General features: G+C 36.9%; 1 protein-coding gene across 3 annotated transcripts in view; it reads right to left on the bottom strand.

Annotated features, from left to right (window-relative positions):
• The window catches only part of PKN2 (protein kinase N2), a 72,668-nt gene that overhangs the window by 14,562 nt on the left and 35,559 nt on the right, over nucleotides 1-22,547 (bottom strand). The window contains exons 4-22 of one of the 3 annotated variants that reach the window (XM_051624313.1): nucleotides 18,836-18,953; nucleotides 17,067-17,212; nucleotides 16,762-16,975; nucleotides 13,931-14,116; nucleotides 13,535-13,644; nucleotides 11,596-11,739; nucleotides 11,393-11,468; nucleotides 10,888-11,062; nucleotides 10,484-10,613; nucleotides 9,906-10,042; nucleotides 9,725-9,800; nucleotides 9,542-9,633; nucleotides 8,333-8,509; nucleotides 7,717-7,779; nucleotides 7,538-7,614; nucleotides 6,399-6,541; nucleotides 5,018-5,125; nucleotides 4,129-4,209; nucleotides 1,627-4,049 (exon numbers count right to left, since the gene is read on the bottom strand). In XM_051624313.1, coding sequence (XP_051480273.1) covers nucleotides 3,846-4,049; nucleotides 4,129-4,209; nucleotides 5,018-5,125; nucleotides 6,399-6,541; nucleotides 7,538-7,614; nucleotides 7,717-7,779; nucleotides 8,333-8,509; nucleotides 9,542-9,633; nucleotides 9,725-9,800; nucleotides 9,906-10,042; nucleotides 10,484-10,613; nucleotides 10,888-11,062; nucleotides 11,393-11,468; nucleotides 11,596-11,739; nucleotides 13,535-13,644; nucleotides 13,931-14,116; nucleotides 16,762-16,975; nucleotides 17,067-17,212; nucleotides 18,836-18,953 — 2,457 coding nt within the window. In that variant the 3' untranslated portion in view covers nucleotides 1,627-3,845. Of the gene's footprint in view, nucleotides 1-1,626; nucleotides 4,050-4,128; nucleotides 4,210-5,017; nucleotides 5,126-6,398; nucleotides 6,542-7,537; nucleotides 7,615-7,716; nucleotides 7,780-8,332; nucleotides 8,510-9,541; nucleotides 9,634-9,724; nucleotides 9,801-9,905; nucleotides 10,043-10,483; nucleotides 10,614-10,887; nucleotides 11,063-11,392; nucleotides 11,469-11,595; nucleotides 11,740-13,534; nucleotides 13,645-13,930; nucleotides 14,117-16,761; nucleotides 16,976-17,066; nucleotides 17,213-18,835; nucleotides 18,954-22,547 lie in introns of those variants that run through there. The other 2 variants (XM_051624314.1, XM_051624315.1) reach the window with 2 other exon arrangements.

Here is a 22,547-nt window from a genome sequence, read left to right on the forward strand (position 1 = left end):
TTTTGCAGTTTGGAAATGCAAAGGTGAAAGTTTTCTTACCAGGAGTCTACTTTCCAGCAAAGATCGGTATGTTAAATCTACTACATGCAGGTTAAAAATGGCTGAAACTTATATTTATGATAATGCTCTGATTTAAAATGCTTTTAGGCATTATGCATGAGCACTTGACATGTGAGTGGTTCGTGTTTGCTGTTGAAATAGTTACTGTCTGGACTGAAATCTAACTATATCTGCAGAGCTCTGAAGTGCAGCAGATGGAGGCAGGGATGTATTATTCTGGCTTGACCCTACTGCTTCCTGCAATTCCACAAACAGTTCCTGTACCTCCCTTGGTGTGGACATGGTAGCAACTGCAGCCTGAAGAGGTAAAACTAGGAGTATGCTTGAAGGGGCCATTTATTCTGAAAGCCAGTTGCTGCTGGTCCCAGTAGACCAGTTAAAGTGAAGCAATCCAGGAAAAAAAAAAAATATTAAGTCTGAATTCATTTTTAGGCAGCTATCACCTCTTTAGTAAGCTGCTTTGATGAAGCTAAGGAATTTGGCTTCTCCTAAGAAGCTTCTCATTCAGAAATGAGCTCTCCTTGTTCCTGGCTGGAGCACTCCTCAGCAGTGGGGATAGCCGTGTGCATGGTACACCAGCAGTTCTTGGGGTGCAGGAAGGTGTGGGGAACTGGAGATGAGGTTTTGCAGCTCTGCTGCAGCCAGTGGGATTGTCTCAGTCCTCCTGAGAAATGTCACTGCCCAGCAGCTATGGGCCATGTACTGACTGGTGAGACTTCATCCTGTTGAGTTTTGGACTGCTGGCCTGTTTGAGTTAATTAGTTTCTTCTTGTGATACTGAAGGCAAGTGGTAGCAAAGGCTGGAGGACAAGTAGAGCTTAAAGTGCCAGCAAAGAGACTGGCTGCAGTTGAGGTGTTTATAGGTTTGGGGTTCCCTGCTAATACATGTACAACATTGCTGGGAAGAGGTTCAGCAGTGAGAAAACAGGAGTGTCTAGGATTGCATTCTCCACACATTTGAAGCCAGTCCTTTCTGGAGTGATTGTTTAGGTTAAGTATTGAAGTTGTGTCTCTAAGTGATGGTCTCATATGACGTTTTGGTTTGTTCTTAAAAGGAAAGATTTCTTTTCTAAACACACTTGGGCAAGGAAGTTTCACTCTGTGCTTACAGAACAAGCTCTTTGTGGGTTGGGTCTAAGTTTTTGTTTCTATACAGAAACTTTCCTATATAAGGGGGGGGTAGGGGCCAGGGAGAGACTATAATGAAGTACCCAGGAGGGGGGGAAGAGTCATGTCCCCCTGCCCTCAAAGGAAGCCTGCAAGGGGAGATGCTGGCCAGACTGCGATGGATGTGGACACATTCTGCTCCCTTCAGAAGGGCTGTTTGCCCAAGCCAAGAGAAGGCTGCTTTTCCTTCAGCTTGAAAGCAGGTATGCTCAGAGGTAATGAATTACTTTTTTTGATTTTTAAAAAAAATGAATGTGAGTACACTGAGCTACCAGTGAGAGACTGTGTTTCTGAAAGTCCCTTCCTCATGGCAAGTTCTTTTCTGAAGTTGCCTGTGGAGAAAACATGACAAGTCACTTCAAGAAACAGCAGAATCATGTTTGGGACACAATTTACAAATTACTCTATTTAAAACTTTTAATTTGTGATATTAATGACTGCAAAACACTTAGAATGACATTTGTTAAAGGCACATTTCATTTTAATGCATAGTGTACCATTCTAAAATAACCTAATTTCCTTACAAAGTGCTTGAGCAGCCACATACAGATAAAGTATAGCAAAATATATTTACAATCTAGGGTTTAAAATCTTAATCTGCCTAAAAATATTTAAAAAACTACAGAGATAAAATTAGTGCTTTCTTTCAGCTTAACTGGGTGAACATACCCTGCCCTCTAATTTTTTTAATTTTTTTTTTTTAGTGATTTACTTAGATTAAAAAAAGATTTCTGTACAAGATGTAGTTACAAAAAGGTATTTTTGAGGATACTTTCCTAAGTATTAAGCACCCTGTTAGATGCTTATATATATATATTTGGGAACCAACAAAGGTGAGCTGACTGTACCTCAAAAGTGTAGGTTTCAGCTAGATACAGGAACATCATTTGTTTCTTATTGATTAGAATCTGGAAAGAAGTAACGAGGAAAAGGTGACTCACTCTGCCAAACACGATTTGTAGAGATACTTGCCTTGTTCCTGGAAAACCCGATTCAGACCTATGAACCTTTTTTTTTTGCTTCCTAAGCTTTTTCCTGGCCTGACCCTGCAGGTCTGTCCAGCATCATGGTTTTCAACAACCACTGCAGTGTCGCACACTCGAGTGGTTTGTGTTTCTTCTTTGAATGAAAGTACAAGTTTTGAATTCAAGTGCTGATTCTCACTGTCATAGCCCATGAACAGCAAACTCCTGGCTGGGATGAACCTGTGATGTTGCACACGCAGTCAGCTCTGAATGGTGCTACAGATGAGGACCACGTGGGAAATGTATTTTCCAAGAAGTAACGTTTGCCCACAGAACATTGGATGCCAAAAGTAGGTCTTGGTTTACAAGAATACACAGTGTCTGGTCTAAATTATTTTTCAACTTTTGAGGTACAGCTTTTAGTGTTAAGGGGTTTATAAAATACACACATTTTATCAAAAATATGTATACATTCTGTTACAATATATTGCTTTTACCCTCAGTAATTGCCAATCTTAAGTTCTGGAGTTCAGTGGCCTATATGTATACAAATCTTTTTCACTCAGTTCTATGCTGTTCACTTGGCCACTGTGCAAAATTAATGAAGTGGTACAATTTAAATTACTGCCTGGACATAAGAATACATTACAACTTCCAAATATACATGTTCACATCATGTATACATTGAAAATCCTTACGTTTTCTAAAAGTGATATGATATTGTACAGCAGATACAGGATGATCTAGGTGGTTAGATACAGACTGGTTAACTTATCTGTCCACTCAGTGAGTGGGAAAGGCATGAGTCTGAGTATAGAAGTGGATGGGCTTGGGAAATGAATGTGCTTTGCTCTTTGTGGCTAGACTGAGCAATACCCCTGTTACATTCTTCATATCAACCAGGGTTTTAAGCCATGCTTAAAAAGCTTGAAGGCAAAACTGTTTGGCAAGTGGCTTTGGTAAACTTTCCGGATTGTTCTGGATTTTTCTTTGCAATGGAAGCACTTTCACTGTTGTTATCTCAAAGGCAAGGCATTCAACATTTTTCCTAATAAATACCATAGAAAATTTACAAAACAAGGCATATCTGTTGTTAATACCATTATGTGGAGAACAAAAGATGGTGTACATAGAAATGTGTAGTTTTATAGACTGCACAAGATAATAGTTAACTGAAATAATTTGCTTTCTCCAGCTAGAAACATGTTCTGTGCGAGTGTCATCAGTATCCCAAACTTCTACTTCAATGTGGCTGAGTAGAGAGAAGTGATTACCTATCTCAAAGTCTGCTTTTCCCACTTAAGGCAGATACTTTAAAAAGTGATGTTATCTGCTGTGGAGGAGTGAGAGAAACAGTACAGATCCACGCGTGCCCTTGTGTGGGAAGCTTAATAACAGCCTGGGTTCACCAACTCAGCTTAAGAACTCCATAGACCTGCTTTCCAGTGCTCAGATAAAAAACAATGTACAAAGAGGCCACTCTTTATAAGAGTGGTAAAACAGTACTTAAAAGGATCTTCATGTGATTTAAAAAAAAAAACAAACAACAACCCAGAAGCTACAGGTGGCACAGAGAGCAACTGAAGGGTGGGTATTCTTCTGAGAGAGGCATTCTTGTGAGCCAGTCAGCTGGGGTTTCACAGTGTCTAAAAGTTAACACCAATCAGCAATGTAATCAAAATCTCTGAACATCTCCTGCTCTTCTTCTGAAAGTATCCTTGGTTCCCGAGGTGGAGTGAGGATAGGTGCTTCAGAGGTAAATTCATCATCAAAATTACTAACGTCTTCTCGTCCTCTAATGGTGGGTACAAATGGAGGCTTCACCTTCTTGGCCAGTAAAGCATTCCAATCTATTAGCTGTAAGGTAAACCAACTGGTGTTTAGTTTCCTTTCTCTCCTCCTGGTGTCCTTAGAAATAATACTGGTTTGTACTCACCCTGAAGAAGTGATGCTTTTTCACATCCTCAGCATCTTTCTCTCCAGCTCCAAGACGCCGCTCTGGATTTCTTCGTAGCAGCTGACAAAACGTGCAGGATTTCAGTACCAAAGGTTCAGAGGCAAGGGGGGAAGTAGGGAGGCTGAGTGCTACTGGGTAAGAGCCAACCCCAAGACTGGATGGACAGTGAAATTCATACTGCCTGACCTACAGAAAATTCTCGGTCCTCTTGCTGAACTGGGTGCTAGATTGACATTCAGCGTCAGAGAAGCTGCTTCCAAAGGCTTTGAATCACCTTCAGCAGATGCCTTTCTATCAACTCTGATGAGCTTCTAACTTAGGTTCAAGTATCTTCTTAGGTAAGTAGAAGCATTATGCTAAGGACTAGCACTAAAAACAATCACAGAAAAAAATCAGCTGTTTTTTGCCAAGAATGGCACTGCAGGTGCTGTGTGTGTGGTGCTCCCTGCCCTGCCCCAGTTGGAATGAAACCAAAGAGATTTAGAAGTCTTTGAATTAAAATATTCATGTGACACTGTTAATCTACCAAATAGGTCAATGCAACAGTGTTCTGCTAGGAAATGAGGGTGAACTTCTCTAGTTAGATATGACTGGGAAACTTAGTTCAGGGAGAAAATAGAGCCTGTAGTGTTCTACATTTTAAAAAGAACTTGCTCCTGAATAAAAGGGAAGGGCATGTCAGTTTTCATTTAAGGTGATAGGCAGCACAGCACAGCATAAATTAAGCAAGTCTGAAATTCAATGGTAGAAAAAAAAAATACCAAGCATAGGTTCTTAAAGGATTTTGTTTCTCACTGAAGTAATTAGTTTCCTTAATGTTGGAGAGGAAACAGGGTAAGAGGAGAGTACTGTAATATTATGTACTTACCCGTCTCATTATAGAGATGGCTTCTGTAGACAGAAACCGTGGATATCTTACTTCATCATTTACAATACTGTCAAACACCTCCTCTTCATCATCTCCAGGGAAGGGAGACTATAGTGAAAGTAATTAAAAATACTATTAAACAGGCTTAAAAATTCCTTACAATCAAAACCAACATCTGTTCAGTCAACACGTTGGAATTAGATACCCCAAAATGAAGTCTTCCTTTTCCCAGAAACAGATACTGTAGTTTCCCATATGGAAGAGAGAAAAATAAGGTATGCACTGGTATTATCCCTTTATTTTTACTGAAGGATCATGCTTTAAAATACGCTTTTAGAAGTAGGAACACCTAAACTGGAGATAATCTTTGACACAAGATATACAGGGAATGTCAAAAATATGTATCAGTTCTCCTTTGGGACAGCTGCCATTCACAAGTAACATGGTCAAAACTAACTTGTTTTTGTAGTATCTTCAGCATGTTACAGTTCAAGGGTTTTCCAACCTTTCTGAAATGGCCTGACAGGGCAAGACCCTAAAAGCTTTTTCTCCTTTCTTAACCTCAAAGGAAGTACAAGAAAGGTGACTGATCATTTTTTATGAAAACAAAGAAAATTATGAACAAATCTATAATTTTTCAGTCTCTTTTTTAGCATGGAAGCCATCACTCTCATACCTGGAAGATAGTATAACAAAATGGACCCAAAGTAAACCAATATACACAGTGGTAAATAATTATACAATAATAATTTATTTATACCAGCTCATTTAAATGGAACTGGGGCATTCTGTTTTAGTGCATGTGTAAATCAAATGGCAAATAGCACGTGTTTGGCATCATTTTTCACTACTATCCAATTTTAAGCATTATAATTCACTTCCCTTCAAACACAGGAGTAGTTCACTTTCTCTCCTAAAGCATTTGAAAGTAGATGACTGCTCTAGCTGTATGTATCCAAATTTGGCAATAACAGGTGTGTGCTGGAAACTGAGCCCCCCAAATGCAGTTGTGATGTGTTCTTGCTTAGAGACACTGATATTAATGTGCCATGACTGTAATTTGATTTAAGGCATAATGATATAAAACCAACCCCAACAAAAATATAAAGCTTAAGTCTTGGACCAGCTACAACTCACTTCCACAACTGCTGATAATTCAAGGTCACAACATGACTTATCAACTTCTATAGCATTACAGCAGCTAGTGTAAGGTAAGTAGCTGCTCAGTATTTAATAGTTCTTTTTCCTGAAACACATTAGGCTGGCTCACTATAAATGAGGAGTGCTCATACATGACATGAGTGACAGAGCATATTCAACAGTGACAGGCTGCTATCTTGATTTTTGTAACCTTTTCAGTATGTATCTTACTAGAACTTACCTCACCCACTAGCATCTCATAGATAAGTACACCAAGACCCCACCAGTCTACAGCTCTGGTATAGGAAGTTTCTGTCAGCACCTCTGGAGCAAGAAATTCTGGTGTGCCACAGAATGTGCTTGTTCTGTCTCCAAATCCCATTCCTGAAAGTTAATAAGAAGCAAGCAGTATTTTCTGCCACTCTACAGCCTATTCCTTGAGCAACTAAAACCTCCCTCTAGAGCATCTTCGGCTGATAAAAATCCTGAAGTAAAATTTTCCCCGTTCTTCCCTCCCATGCCCTTGTTCCACATGCACTTCAGTGTAAGTTTTTCTACTCCCAGCTATATGCAATAAGCCAAATTAAGCTTCCACTTAAAACTTCATCACTCAGTTTTGTTTGCTTGGAAAGATACAAACAATCTTATGCTACATTTATACCAGCTAGGAGCAAGTGTGGTTTAGTCAAACATGCCTATTCAGGATGCCTCTGTAGTGGCAAAACTACATATAGTGATGTTAAACATGGAATGTAGTGAAACAACTCTGACGAGAAGCAGCCCTGTATATTTGCAAGAGCATGATGCGCACAGTCTGGGACACAAGCAGCACAAGGCCTGCTGGAGCACTACAAGTGGAGGTGCTGTGCAGAGCTTAACAACAGCATTTATTGTAGTGATCAGTAAATCAAAAAACTTTCCTTGCCCTTGTTTCCCTTAGTCATTTGTGGAACTTGTTTGTAGCTAAGGTCACAGGACTTGCCCTAGGATGCTACAGACAGCAGTAGTGTTTGAACCCCTACTGAATTTACTTGATTCACTCTTAGGCTGTCTAAAAGGAAAATATGCTATTTCTGCTAACTTGTAAAATACAGCAGTGTGCCTTATTAATAAGCAGAGATGTAATGAAGTAAGACTCGGAACAGGTGATGCTTGCAACTAAAAAAAAAAGAATTAGATTTAAAAAATAGGGATACAATCAGATGCTTCCAGTATTTCCCTACTAAGGAACTCCCACCTATCTCCACTTTTGTACAGAGATGTATTTTTTCCTTCAAGTGATACAAGGTAAGTAACACTATACATATTTGGCAGTCCAAAAGTCTAAAGAGTAAGACAGACTATGGAATTCCCCTAGAAAGAAAACTGAAAGGCCATTACCTTCTTTGCAAAGACCAAAGTCAGCAATTTTCACAAAGCCTTCTGTGTCCAGCAATAAGTTATCCAACTTCAAATCTCTAAATGAACATTTAAGAACAATATTGCATCACTGATGTTTCTTCAGTACTATTCAGAATAGCTGAAATTCAGCTGTTGGAAACAGGTCAGTGACTACTTACCTATAGACTATTTTGTGTTCGTGTAAGTACTGAAGACCAAGAACCACACATGCAGCATAGAACCTGTGGGGAAGAAGTTAAAATTTCAATGCATTTTAGTCTTGCTTTTCAGAATGTGAAGTCCATTATTATAGATCTGTTTTATTAACCATCCTTTGAAGACTCCTGATTGGCTTTTCAGCAAAAATGCTTAAACTTGCAGCTTTTAAGCTGTAGTATGTTTGCTTAGGCAAGGTTACGTTTTCTGTATTGTCCACTGCCATGGCACTGAAGGATTTTTAATTTGGCACATTCTTTCCTTTTTTAGCTTGGCTGAAAATTTAACTTTCCATTTCGCTTTTTTAATGTAATATATATTTTTTAAAGTATTATAAATATTAAGTATCTGTATATAATTTTTGAGTTCAGTGAGAATTCAGGCACATTAAACCTGCATGTGTCTTTTTCCAAAAAAAAAAAACAAAACACAAAACCAGTTACAATCTCTAACCCTTGTAAAAAACAGACACTATTTACTGAAATGACAATGTAGAGGCATGTGATGATAAAGATCTAATTCTTATCCACTGAACAAAATGCCCTTCACTTAATGCCACAAAAAGGGATGGATACTCACACTGCTCTTGGTTCAGAGAAGACATCAGTATGAATGTGCATCATCAGATCCCCACCAGCAGCATATTCCATTACAAAGCAAACGTGATCTTTGGTTTGGAAACAAGCAAAAAGGTTCACCAAGAAGGGATGTCTTACACTATTCACAGTTTCAAATATTCGCTTTTCACACATCAAGCTGCAAACAGAAAAATCAGTAAAAATTTTAAGCTACATCCTCAACTACAATTTTTCAACTCTCAGAAGCTACTGATAATTTTTACCTTATGTTCCTCAGGATAAGACAAGTATTTTTTGTTTCAAGAGAGAGCTTTTAATATTTGCACACAAGCTGATGTCAGGATTTCCACAAAGTTGCATTTAGCTTTCACAAATGAAAAAAGCAGCCTAGCAGTCCATGAAATTTGTACTCTGCCAATTTTCCTTCCAAACACTCAGACTTGCATTATGTATGCATTGGTATCATGTCACATTAGCTTCAATCTGTTTTAATTGTATACAATACATGCAGTGGGAAAACAGTAACATTATAGACATCTAGCCATAGTAATTCCAGATTATTTCTCTAAGCCAACTGGTTAATTGTAGCATATTCTTTATAATTATCTTTCTTTCTGCAAGTCAAACTAATACAGTCACAATTAAAGGATTGTAAAAGCAACTTCCTGCACTAGAACTACACAGTTCTGTAATGGCCACTTCAGTTCTAAGTAAATAAAGTATCTGAGTTTTGGGGCAAAAAAATTAAAACCCTCACACCAGTGGAGTATACATAGGACTCAAGGGAAAATATAGAAAAATATGACAGTGTGTTGTTACAGTTTGAGAAACACTATCATAGGTGTTTTTCCCAGTAAAGAAAAAAGTCATTGTCCTCTTGAAATGTGATGGAAGTCTATATATAACAAGTAATGAGAATAAATAACTGCAAGAGAACCTAAATAAAAAGCAGAATTGGCTTAAAGTCAGTGCTGTAGTATAGGCATGGTAAGAGAAGCACTAAAGGAACCCATATTCCCAGGCTGCACTGCTCTCTCCTTGCCCCAGAAGAAAGACCACACATCTCCAGCAGCCAACTAATCAGGGAGATGAGACCTTGTTTTGCTGTTTTACTGAATTTCACTACTGTTTGGTAGACCTTACAGTTGTGTTGCATGCAGAAAAACAAAATTGATTTATGGAATCTAAGTATTGTATTTTACAAACTGACCTGTCTACTTCATCACGAGCAACAATATCTCCTTTCTTTAAGGCTTTAATAGCAAACATCTCATTTGTGTTTTTGTACTCTGCCAACAGCACCTAAAACAGAAGATAAGTGGTTGATTAATTTAAGAGTTGTATCTAGTTTTAGATATAATCTTGACATGCCATTTAGGTTTTGGAAGTTTACCTTTCCAAAATGTCCTCTGCCCAGTACAGCACAACATCTGAAATCCTTCAGACTGAATTGAAATCTTTGTTGTGATCTACATATGTATATATTAAAAAAAAAAAAAAAAAGTCAAGAATCTTCTAGTTTGTTACCTTAAGAGATATTACTCAGACCAACAGCAAACCCACTGCCTTTTTACCTTCTATCTTCAGGCTCTCGGGTGTTGGTGTATTTTATGTCTGAATGGGGAACATCAGGCTCACGGATTATTTCAGGCTGGAGTTTTGGGACAAAACTATTTCTGCCATTTTCACAATCAAAGTTTGCTACTTCATCCTGTGAAGAAAAAGAAGTCTGAAAATTTAAGACTGATTGTGAAGGCAAATGAATGCAGAAATTTTACTGTAAGTGTGTGAAATTCTAAACACAAGAATTATCTAAGCTGACATGGTACACTTGAAGATAATACAGATAAGCAAGCTTTTAACAGACTGATGAAACCTACTGCTCCAGCCATTCTGCTCTGTGTTAGTAGACCCAGTTTTTCCTGAATACTCAAATGATTTTGATATTTTGTTGGTTTTTTTTTCCTGTGGTGGAACCAATGACATAGAGAGCTGCTTGCCACCAAGAATAATTGGAGCATTCTGTTCAGACAGTTCTATATGTGTAAGTTAAGAGGCATATGCTAAAATATAATGGATGAAATACTTCATAAAGATGCCAATATTACAACTTTGGTAATCTGTATAGCTAAAAATTCTTAAAGTCACTTGCCTGAGATGGCACATCAGGAGCCTTTATCTCAGAGGAAGATTCAGGTATTTCCCCAAGGGAAGATGCACGGGGTGGAGCAGGTGGAGGCTCAGGCTCAAGTTCAAAGTCCAATTTGGCTACAGGAGAGTCACTGCCAAGAAAACAAGTAACTCCTTAGTGTATAGGAGAGACTGTTTTGATAGGATGAAACCTAACTTAAAACTGCTTGTTATGCAGATTTCTCCTCAATCTAAATCTACACATTTTCTCTGTGTGTAGATCTGTCTATAAAATGGATTTCCAAACTCAAACACTGAAAAGCCTGCAGTCTTGCAGAATAAACAGATTTGACATACATCAGGGCATAAGCCTCTCACTGTTATTCTTGCTCTTAGAAGTACTTAAAAACTGTAGATATCACCTACCTGTCTGGCAGTGTTAGTTCAGGAATGTGTACATCAACCACTGGCCCAGTAGCAGGCACTGATGCTTGGGGGCTGAAGGTGCCAGAGTGATTTACTGTAGGAATAGCTCTTCTTACCAGCCTTCCCCAAGTGGCAATATTAATATTCATTTGAGGAGCTCTGAGAAATGTTTTGCCTGTGGATATTGTGGAAAAAAAAGGAAATAGAGTGTAAGTAATTTCCTTACATACTACCAAAAGCTATGATTAAAATAACATTAATATTAATCAGTTTATATTTTATGAAGAAGAAACTGAATTTCTCACATTCCTCAGCATTTCCTAATTATTCACTATTAAATATTAATGCATAATAAGAAATTCTAAAAGAAAACATTTCTAAATGCAGTGCCAAATCCTTCATTATCAACAGTTTTATTGACAGACAAATATTAAGTTTCTGTATAAAAAGTAGCATAGATCTGTAACAATTTTTAAGGTTTACATGTTTATATTAAAAAAATCACCTTGCTGTTTTGAAAAAATTTTCTTCTGCCTCTGGAGTTTTGGTCTTCTTTCAATAACTGGATTAAAAAACGTAACCTGCAGTTCAAATAATGTGTGTTACAATTCAAGTTTCACAACAAAATGCATTCTTAGAAAATCAGAAGAAATATTCTTAACCTATTAAGCAATATAATATTCAAGTGTTTCAAAGAAACCTTCTTACCTCTGCAAACAGAGTGCCCTGGGGTTCCAGATAAAGACACATGCCATGTCGTTGGTTATCCAGGAAATCTTCCAGCCTCAGAAACTTCACTGCACACAGAGATCTCCAGTCACGCCAATAAACTGAGATTTCTAATTCACGTGACTATGACAGGAAACACATACACAGGAAATTGCTTATTAGTAATTGTTCTGCAAGAGTTACCTCTGCGCAGTTTTAAGATCTAGCAACTCGAGGACAAAGACATGGGGCTGTTACTTTAAAGGAGTGCCAGGGCTAACTAGCCAAACAGAGCAAGCTCTCACCAGGATGATCATAGCATTTCACTTCAGTTCAAATGTGATCTCCAGAGTCCAAATAAAAATGTAAACGTAAAATTCCCCCAAGATTAGGAGAGAGTCACAGTCACCAGACTTTTTGAATCAGTCTAACAACAGTGCTACTTTAAGGTATTTTAGTTCATGCCCTGACAACAACTTTTTACCTGTGTTTAGAAACCTCAGCTTTAGTAGTTGTCCATGTTATTTACAGGTATCAATTGCATTTCACAGCTGCACAGTGACATTTTGTACCTACATACACATTGTGATGCAAGACTTCACACAGGTTCTCTAGAAGTACATACAGTTTTCGTAAAAACATGGTCATAAAGAGGGGGCAAAAACTTTAACAAGAGCTACTGCTGTATCTTGCTGGTGGGATTTATATATTTTTAGGACATCTTATATGCCTGTTAGAGAAATGTGAAGAATCCTGCAATGCAACACAGTGCAGCATCGTGTGTTACTAAGTGCAGTTACTGTAGCATCGTGATCCATCAGGATGCATCAATTTATTGTCTTTATATGACAGATGCAGGTTTTAAAAGAAACAAAAGTTAGGTAGAAGCAACAGATAAAAACATGATGGGGTTTGGAATGTGCATTTCAAATATGAAAGGGTGAGTGGTCATGCCCAGCAGAAGCAAGGTCCTTTTCTGGCACCAAAACACCATTGAATATTGAGTTCTTAAATAGTGAACTGGACACATGCCAGGCTGGCAGGAGTAGCTACTAAACTATGACTAGTCCTAGTCTTAATCTGAGAATAATCAAGGCTTCAGGACTCCAGAGATGCTAGAAACCCGAATTTCTCAACCTGCAGGTCTAAAACTGCTTCCTTTCTAGAGAGAAGGCATCTAGTTTGGGGCTTGGAGGGGTGGGGTGAGAGCAAGAACAGGAAGGTGTTGGTTTTTTTCCCCTCAGTTGTTTTAAATATATACTAGAGTTGACATTTAGGCTCCTAAAATATAATTTAATTTTCAGTCTATGTTAAACACTGATGGGGAAAAAAGTATCCTTATACCTTAAAATACTATCACTATCCAGTATCTAAAAAAAAACAAAAACAAAAAACTTGATTAAACCTGTATGACAGAAATTCATTTCAAAAGGTCTGAGGAAAGAAACATCAGGCATAATTTCAAACAATTGTGTCCTGCAAGTAACGTTTAAAGTTCTACGAAAGAACTGTTAGTGAATTTATTTATTATTGCTGAAGAATTGATCAGCTTCACAAGAGAACACTCCTACAGAGGCACTGTAAAAATTCTACGACACAGCTTAAACAAAATACATTAACTATATCTGATAAATAAGAAAGAGAAGTTGATGATCCTGATAAAAATGTAAGCACCATCTATCACAGGCTAAGTAAATGCTAAGTGTTGGGTCTTGGATAAAAGTATTATGATGTCAGTAATATGGCCAGAAAAGATAGATTTTTCTAGAATGCCAGCCCAGCTTAACAGCTTAACCCCAGAGAGCTCATTCTGTTAAGGATGAGAATACTTGCATATAGGACATTTGAACATAGTCACAACAACAGGAAAAATAAAGTAACATGAAATGTATCTAAAGAATTTACTATAGCTGACAATAAAGAAAGACCAGATTTTTACCCTGTCTAGTTCCAGTGTAAATTTCTGATCCCAGGACTGATTGGAAATAGGCTTCCAGCTAGTTTGACCAACCACAGTGTTATCCAGCTTCAGTACAGCACAGACTTCATCTGTAAGTAAAGTACACAAACTCAGAGTAAATCTTTAATAGGATTATTCTAAAAACAAAAAATCTTTAGTAAGCTTCCCTTAAAAATATAATCTCATATTGAATTGGTTCTTATGGGCACAACATCAGGGTTGAGATTTTGTTGTTTTCATTTTTTTTTAAACAACTTGACCGAGAAAGATGTTTAGAACTTAGAATCAATTTTGTATTTTAAATTAACAGAACATGGCATGCACGTTAAATTGTAAATAAAATATATGCATAAAAATAAAAAAAGGATACTGAACTGGACAAGTCATCAGTTTTCAGAAGGTTTCTATTAGTCCCACTTTTACTTTTACTGGTTCTGTTAATGAAAGATGATCTGGCTTCATTTGGACTCCAACCAGGCAGCGTAATCGATGTGGCTTTTGATCGACCAGGGACATTTTCCAAAATATCTTGGCAACCCATTAGCCTAACTTCCAGGGTACCTAGAACAAGACAGACAATCATTTAGCAAAGATTTCTGTTTTTAAGCAAACAAAGTGAATGACTAATGATTGATTTATGGCAAAAGCTCACATTCTGACCATCACAGGGTATAACAGAAATACTAGATGAAATCAAGACACGTATCTACAACAGACAATTATACTGAAAATAAGCACTGAAAATAAAGTATGGGACGTAATCTTCTATAAGGAGCAACAGTTCACCAAAATAACACAAAATTTTTGTTCTGTGTCTCTGCAGTACCTTTGTTTTCTTCACTGAAGAACAATGAGCCAATAACAATTTTTAATGAGTTTTATATAACCAATCACTACTGGATAGATGGTTTTTGTAATTAAAACATTGACTATCTAGACTACAAATTTTTTAAGATACATTCAGAAATCACATTTGCATGCTGCATGCTAGAGTCCAATTTGAGTTGGTACATAATTTAAAATAATTGAATTCTTCCAACTTGAATGAATTTGGATTTATAAAAGCTGAGACAAGAAGCTACTCTTCAAGATGTTCTACATCCTTAACCACATGAGGTGTAGAGGCTGCTGTTGTAATTTAAAAGTTACTTCCTCCAGCAGCACAGAAACATCTGAATACCACAGAGGGCTACAAGAAGGGTAGGCTTACCTCATCCTGTACAAGACAGCATCTATCAAACTGTGACACTACTGACTCCAACAAAATTAACTATTAGAAGCAGTGAAATTAGCCAGTTCATAACCAAACTACCAGCTAGAAATGCAGCTCCTAAATGCTGTGTTCTTTGGTCCACAAATGTACTTAACTGTGAAACTTAAAAGTACTCTTCTGTAACAGACATTTGTCAGACTTGACCTAAAAATGGTCTGGCAACATTACAGCCCACAGAACAGGAACTGAGAAAACAGTATGAGAAGTAATTGCATCCTGGAGGGAACTAACAGCCATAAGTGACAGCTAAGCATTAGGCTATGATGACAAAGGATGCCACTGGCTCCCAAAAAGGTTAAAAGGTAACAGAATTGTTCATTCCCAAACTCTTGTTTATGGAAAAAAAATAATATAAAAAAATCAATAGGCAGAAAGGCTATAATCTTGTGTAAGGACTGGATGGGTATCAGCAAGTTCTGTTGATGCACTTTAAAAAGCATGACAGTAGCACTGATCTATTTTTCACAAAGTGTTAGAGGGAAAACACAAAGACACTGTTCATTTAAACGTAGTTCAATACAGAAGCTCTTTGTGTAGCTAATACGAAAGTGAAACTGTTAAGAACTTAACAAGCATGTACCTCTGTTTTGATATTTCCTTTTAGAAGCTGTTCATATGTATCAGTAAATCACATTTTAAGATTAATTATTTGTCACTATAACATATCTGACCCATAATTACGAATTACAGGGAAAGAAAAATAATTTTTAAAGCTGTTTTTAAAGCAAGGCATGATACTTCTTTGTCCACTGTCACTGATCATCTGAGATGCCATATGATGAAAAAAGTTCCCCTCACCACTCTACAACTTCACAAGGGCACTTGATTGAGGTCTTGATGCATTTTACCCTTTGCTACTTTGTCTTACTGAACAAAAATGGAAGACAAGTAGACTCCCTCCATTTTATTATTATTGCAGCTTGGCAGAAGAGTTCCTCTTTCTGTTTAAAGATATAACCCCAGTGTACTTCAGAACTAAATTCTGGTTTCAGTTATAGATGTATAACTAGAGTAACATCTGAATTACTGATTGTTTTTATAATAAACTTACTCTGTTAGTAGTTGGTTTAACAGCTGCATGTAAAAAAAGCTATAGGAAACAAAATTAAAAAACCCCTATCTATACTACTAATTCTTATACGACTGTTTATTAAGCAAATTTAGTAAAGCACCATACCACCAAGTAATGAAAAAAATATGTGCTTTCTTTAAGAAGACTGAGAGGCAAACGTTTAAGAGCTTTGTTAAAGTATGGCTCATCTCTTGAAACAGTTTACTTGCAATGAAGGACAACAATTCCAGGTGAACCCAAACTATGAGAAGTCTTACATTTTTACATAAATGTACTGTTCCCTCACAGTAGGGTAGGTCTCTAAAAAAATTAAAATATGAATGTTTAATTGCACGGAAAACAATTCACACCAATAAACAGAGGCTTCACTAGTTCCACATGTTTGTTAGGATCTCCCTCTTTGGTTTATAAATATAAGGGATGTTTTTGTAGCATAAATCTCACTGGAAGAAATGCTGTGTGCCTATCTCCAGCTCTGCCACTGACTCTAGTATGATCAAGGTTAAGTCACTCACACCTTCCTGCACCTTGGTCTCCAAATCTGTAAAATGGGGACAATGATACTTGCTCACCTTTTAAAGTACTTGATCATCTAAAGATGAGAGGCTCTGGGCACATGCCAGCAGTATCATTCCATAGTGACCTAACAGAAGGCCAGAACCTCACTTTTTCAACAGGATTATGAAAAGATTGACAAATAAGATAAAGAAACTTATCTGCATTTTTTTTGTGCATGGACACTTGGAAATTCTAAATGCCTTTGTCTAGGCAAAGAACAACAATGAAATATGTCCAGAAGGAGTTGGCATTAAAGACTTGTTCTAAGGCATTTACTAAAAAGTAAAACTCCATGAATCATACCTGTTAAAGCTGCTGGTTTGGACAGTGTACTATACTGGTTTTGATTAGATATTACACTTTGACGAGGACTTAATGTGGGTGAAGAGACCAGTGATAGCTCCTCTATAATAATACTGCTTTTGGGATGGTTTTTAGGAAGTTCATTTAGTCTCTGTTCCAGCGAATACTTCAAGAGGTCCAGCTTCTGGCTTGATTCATTAAATCTTGCTTGTGCCTTTTAAAAATATTAATAAAAAAAGGAAATATTTATTATTTTTTCTTTCTTGAAAGAACATTTAAAATAAAGTACCAGAAATGGTAATTACTTCTGAAAGTGCCTTTCTGTCGGTAACTTTCCCAGATCCAAGTAATTTCATCACGTTTTTTGCACCTTCTGCTACAGCATACTCTATCCTAAAGTGGTGCCGTAATTCTTCCATTCGGAGCTCAAGAGGGCTTATCACAGGTTTTGCTGCAAAGAGATAGAAACAAACAATTATCATTGAAGACCAGGCCCATGTTTAATTTCTTTAATATTACGACCTCCCCTGTATGAATACAGGGGAGGGGGAAAAAAAAAAAAAAAAAAAAAAAAAAGAGAGAGATGCAGATTTCATAGTCCAAAGAAGAGCTTGAAGTGTGTCATAAAAGCAACAGTGAAAGTTTAAAGATCTGCATTTGAAGGAAGAAATAACTGATAAGGGCCTCAATCCAATAAACAGGTCCTGCTCCTCAAAGAGCTATAATTACATGAGAACGTGATTAAAACAACATGCCTTCAGGGAAGTCAAGGGACAAAATCCAAATCTCCTGAACATTCTGATGGCAAGAAGGTTTCGAGACTGCTGCATTTCTGAACAGAGCTCTGAGGAGTTATCTTTCAAACTGCTCTGTAGCTCTGTAGATCCCTGATGGGTTTCTGGTAATTCTCCTTCGCATGAAATCCCAGGGAATCCGGCTTCTACCAGCATAAAGAATGTAGGAGGTCCCACATGCTGCCTTCCCTCAAATGGTTTGTGTTAACGTTCTAATGCCCACTTCTTACTGTGTTTAATTTCCTAAACAGAATTAGGAAGTTTCCTGGATATATTTGTTTCTGTTTAAAGCTCTAAGAGTAGCAGGAACATAAAAAGGCATTTGAAAGCCCTTCTTTGCTTGAATACCTTTTCTTTTGTTTTGAACAAATCACATACATAACCTGGATGCGAAGATGAGGTGTTAAAAAAAGCCAGAAGTGTCACAAGCCTACAACCAACCAAAAGCAGCCCCACCACACTCCACAAAACAAAATGCAACACACACACAAGTTTTTTCATTATCTAGCAGATAATCCAGGCCCTGATTATGAGCATCATAATACAGTTTCAATACTTAGAAGTGCACAAAAATAAAGTCAAAGACTTAAGAGATGTACCAATATGCCCATTATTTTGTAGTACACTCATGCTATTACAGCTTGGGGGTAATTTTTTACATTTATTTAAAGATTTCTGAAGAAATTGAAGTTTAAAACTACTTCTGAAATGCAACATGAGTGTTTTGAGTCAGGTGGTTTTAAAAACCACTTTTTTTTTCCATTTTAAAAATAGTTGTTTACTACTTAATCTAGCCTGAATACCCACAACAACAAAAAATTGCCTCCATTTTTGCTCCCATTAGTAACAGTAAGATCAAGCTATTACAGTATGACAAACAGGCTTCGTACCTGCACCAGATATATACATATATATATATATATGTATCTTTTTTTAGGATAGTGAAAAGATTATATGCTTTAAAGAAAATTTCTAATTCAAGATAAAAAAAAGCACGCATGAAGAGAGAATGAAGACCACAAAGCAAAAATGGACTATGTAACTTATAAAAAAAGATTAAGAGAGATTGCATTTCTCTTCATTGAGCTTAAGGTATTTTTCTCCAAGTCAGATGTACTTGGCATGCCAACACACACAACAGTGTGCCTAGTCTCCAATTATTTTCAGTTCATGCAAGTTTTGTCTAACATTCCTGCGCGAAACTTATGGTTAACTTTGTGTGCATATGGGTACACATCTACATGGCATTAAGGATTCATATTTCCTTTCTACTCCATCACCATTATCAAAAGCCAATTCATTCGTCTGGACTGCCTGAAGAATCTGCATCCTTATAACTTCAATTTTTGTCTTGCTGTCCTGGAGCATCTGCTGAGCTGTAGCGAGAAGTTTTCGATCCTATTAACACAAACAAGTTAAAATCATAAACTCTTCATGGAACAAAATGCATTGAAATCTTCAAAGACCACATGGGTTAGGAACTAGAACTAAATCCATGTAGTTCATTTGGTATAGCACACCCTTTCAAGTAACCACACTAGGATATTAATGGAAATTAAGTTAGGATAAAGGCATAGTCTGGCTGATTAACACTACAAACCACTCCCATGGAAACTGTATTTGTTTAAAACTCAATACAGGAGGCATGATCTAGCAACATTACATCTGTAGATTAACATCTTGTAAGCTGATACTAAAGAAAGAACAAGATACTAAATGCAAAATCCCTCCACCCTATGTAGAATGATTCAAATTTACTGTATGATGAGAACTTTCAATTTCAATAGACAAACTTGGTAGACTAAAGCCATATGAAAATCATTGTACCAATTCACTTGAGCTGATACTCAATCTTGACTTTAAAAATATGAAGTTAGCTTACATAGCACATTATAAATAAATCTGCAGTATGTTTTTCTGAACAAATCAAAGCTAAAGACTTTTTTATCCATAAATACATAATAGATGAGGGTTACTTCATTAGCTACTTCATCAGCAACTTAGAAGTACAGTACTTTTCATCTAAGTAAACTAAGCTAGCCAATTTCTGTTTTCAAAAGCAAGAACAGTAGAAGCATTTTAGAGAAAACATTTCTGAAGATGATCTTTCAAACTAATTGATAAGACCGTTTCACTGTCAGGAGCACAGACAGCCATCCACACATTTCTCAGGTATATCATTTTTTGTCCTCCATCTACTAGAGATCTGTCTTACAATGGATTATCTAATGGTTCTTTGATATGGAACTCTGCATGTGCTCCTATGGCTGCAGCATGGCTCTCTCTCTATGTGTTCAAGGAATTATCAGGTAAAAAGGTGATCTGACTTGCAAGAAGAACAAAAAAAGGGGTATGAGAATATTTAAGGCAGTCTATTTGTCCTTTCTGTACAGTGCCAATAAATCACAGTAATTAATAGTAGTCAGCACAGATGAGCATCACACTTGTTATAGCCCAAAGGGTATTTTGGTTAATTCATTCTGTATCTGCTTTATAACCTCATTAATAAGTTACTTTCCCATAGACATGGTTTATACTTATATTTTTAATTTTATAATTAAGTTATCAATTATTTAAGAAGTTAAAGAAATTCAATTCTTTCCCTTGACACAACTAAGACAAAGAATGTCAGTGTAGCACAGATACCCAGAGCTAGAAATACTGGAACCATGAAGTATATTGTGAGAAAGATCAGTATACGGAGGAGAGAGAAATTTACCTTCATAGAGGGCCACCAGGACCTTGTGCCTCAGATATTTTAATGCTACCCTATGTTTTGCAGGGTAGATACACAGATACACACATGAAAAAGCTTTGGCTACATGCAGAGGAATTATGCCTACTCTGCAGACCATGAGTCTCAGAACACTTGGGTTTAAGTTTTAGTATAGATCAACATTTCAGAGAGATACCACTAGTTTTCATATTTTAAGATTCCATGTTAACTATCCAGTTATTTAATAACTACATTGGAATTTCCTAAATTAACACCTCTCAAATACAAATGTCCTATTTTGAAATAACCACTGTGTACAGCAGAGTATACAATCTAAGTAACAGATTACAAGCAACTCTAGAATCCTGTATTAAACCTTAGTCATGCAGCACTCTGATATATAAATATGCTGTGTTTCTTTGTCTGTATCTTCACTTTTATCTTGTTTTTGATCTTGTTGCATTTGATTGTCCCTCATATCCTCTTATGCAATGGATTTGCTAGCTCAGGGGGAACATGAGCCCTTCAATGTGTAAGTAATTCAGGATTATAGAGATATCCTTATATTTTTAAGAGACAGAAAATCCCATCTTCAGAATCAAAATGGGTCTGTTATACTCAGCAGCTCCGTCAGTGATGGAGGCTGAATACAAAGTATTTGAAGGCATCTCCTGAGTATGGAAGAACTGACAGTGCTTGTAAAACTGATCTGCAAAGCTGTCATGAGATCTCAGAGAATTCACACAAGTCCAAGGAAAGATCATCAGTATCTCAGAAACACCTAAATCCAAATGAGTTAAATGCTACTGAAGCAAGCAGAGTAAATACAAAGAAAACTTTCAAAGGAGATGATGAGTTTATTACAATTAACAGATGGCTTTTTCCCTTGTAAGAAACAAATTATTATCTCCCTTAATTAAGTTTAGGTCTGAAAATAATACAACAAATTTGAAATTGGATCATACAGTATACTTGGAAAAAGGTCACAAAATAGTTTAATATGTTTTAAAGAGGGTCTTGCAACTAATTTTGAAGAATTACTGGATTACCAGAGTTAAGATTTAAACTGGGAATTTTTTGCCCCTTTTGCCCACTTTGTACAGACACTGGAGTTGTTTTAAGCTCTGCCCTTTAAAACATAATCACCATGCTCAAGCCTACAGTTAAACCTTGCCAGATCAACTCACTACTGAGTATTAAGAACATAAGAGAATGAATACGCACCATTTCTGTCCTGTTTGTTGAAGCAGCTGGCAGTGCTTTTGTGTTTTCTAGCTTGCTCTCCCCAGCTCAGTTAATATATATACCCAATCTGGTAGGCATATTTAAGGATTTACCAATTGCAAATACAAGATTCAATCATAAATTTTAATTACATGTCTCTATCATATAGCAAACCAGAATTTATCCTATCTGCCTAGCCTGATCAAAGCCTGCTAGCAATGTCTAATATTATAGTCTGAGTGTTTAGTTAAAGATTTTTCAGGCTGTTATAAGGTTACTTACTGAGGGTTTATTAGGTACATAATTAATATAAGCCTTTTGATCCACTTGGGTCACCTGATTATTATTTTTAAGTGTACCTGATGCTAAGTACATGGTCCCAGAGGATGCAGACTCCAGGGTTCCCAGGAGCTGAGGGACTGTGGTGCATGGACAGCATTCCCAGGCCCTTAGTCATAAAGTGCACTCCAGATATTTCTTCCTTCTGCCCCAGGCTAGTAGGTTACAGGTCAATTTCAGAAATGGCTACCAAAGCACCAGCTGGTTCAACAGAAGTGCTGCTGGGACAGAATGAGCTGATGGCAGCTATGGTCCATCTAGTCTAAACTAATTTTTCTGGGAGTGAGCAGCTTTCCCTATAATTTTTGCAAGTTGTAAGAAAGTCATACAGTAGGCACATAAAACTTAATCTGCCTCTCTACCAGTCCCTAGCAGAAATTCACTCAGAAACATCAAGTTCCTTTCCAATGCTTTCTGGTTAGAATAAATTCTAAGAGGTAGCAACACAATTCACAGATGTCTGCTCTTGAGTGAAACACTTCTTTTTCAGAAGTGTACTCACCTAGCCATGTGCTAAATCAGTGAGTTAAGAACTTAAAACACTTCAATTTGAATTTACTATTGTCAGGATACAGAAACATCCAACCAAGCTACTACATACTATTTGTTAGATCTATGCTTGTGTTTCCCCTTAGTTTGGAAATTCACCTCCTTAGTGATTTAGTAAAAGTAAATGGGAAGAACAGGTAATGAGTAACTAATGAAGGGTGAAG

This window comes from Apus apus, chromosome 7 (genome assembly GCF_020740795.1).
Source record: "Apus apus isolate bApuApu2 chromosome 7, bApuApu2.pri.cur, whole genome shotgun sequence".
Lineage (NCBI taxonomy): Eukaryota > Metazoa > Chordata > Aves > Apodiformes > Apodidae > Apus > Apus apus.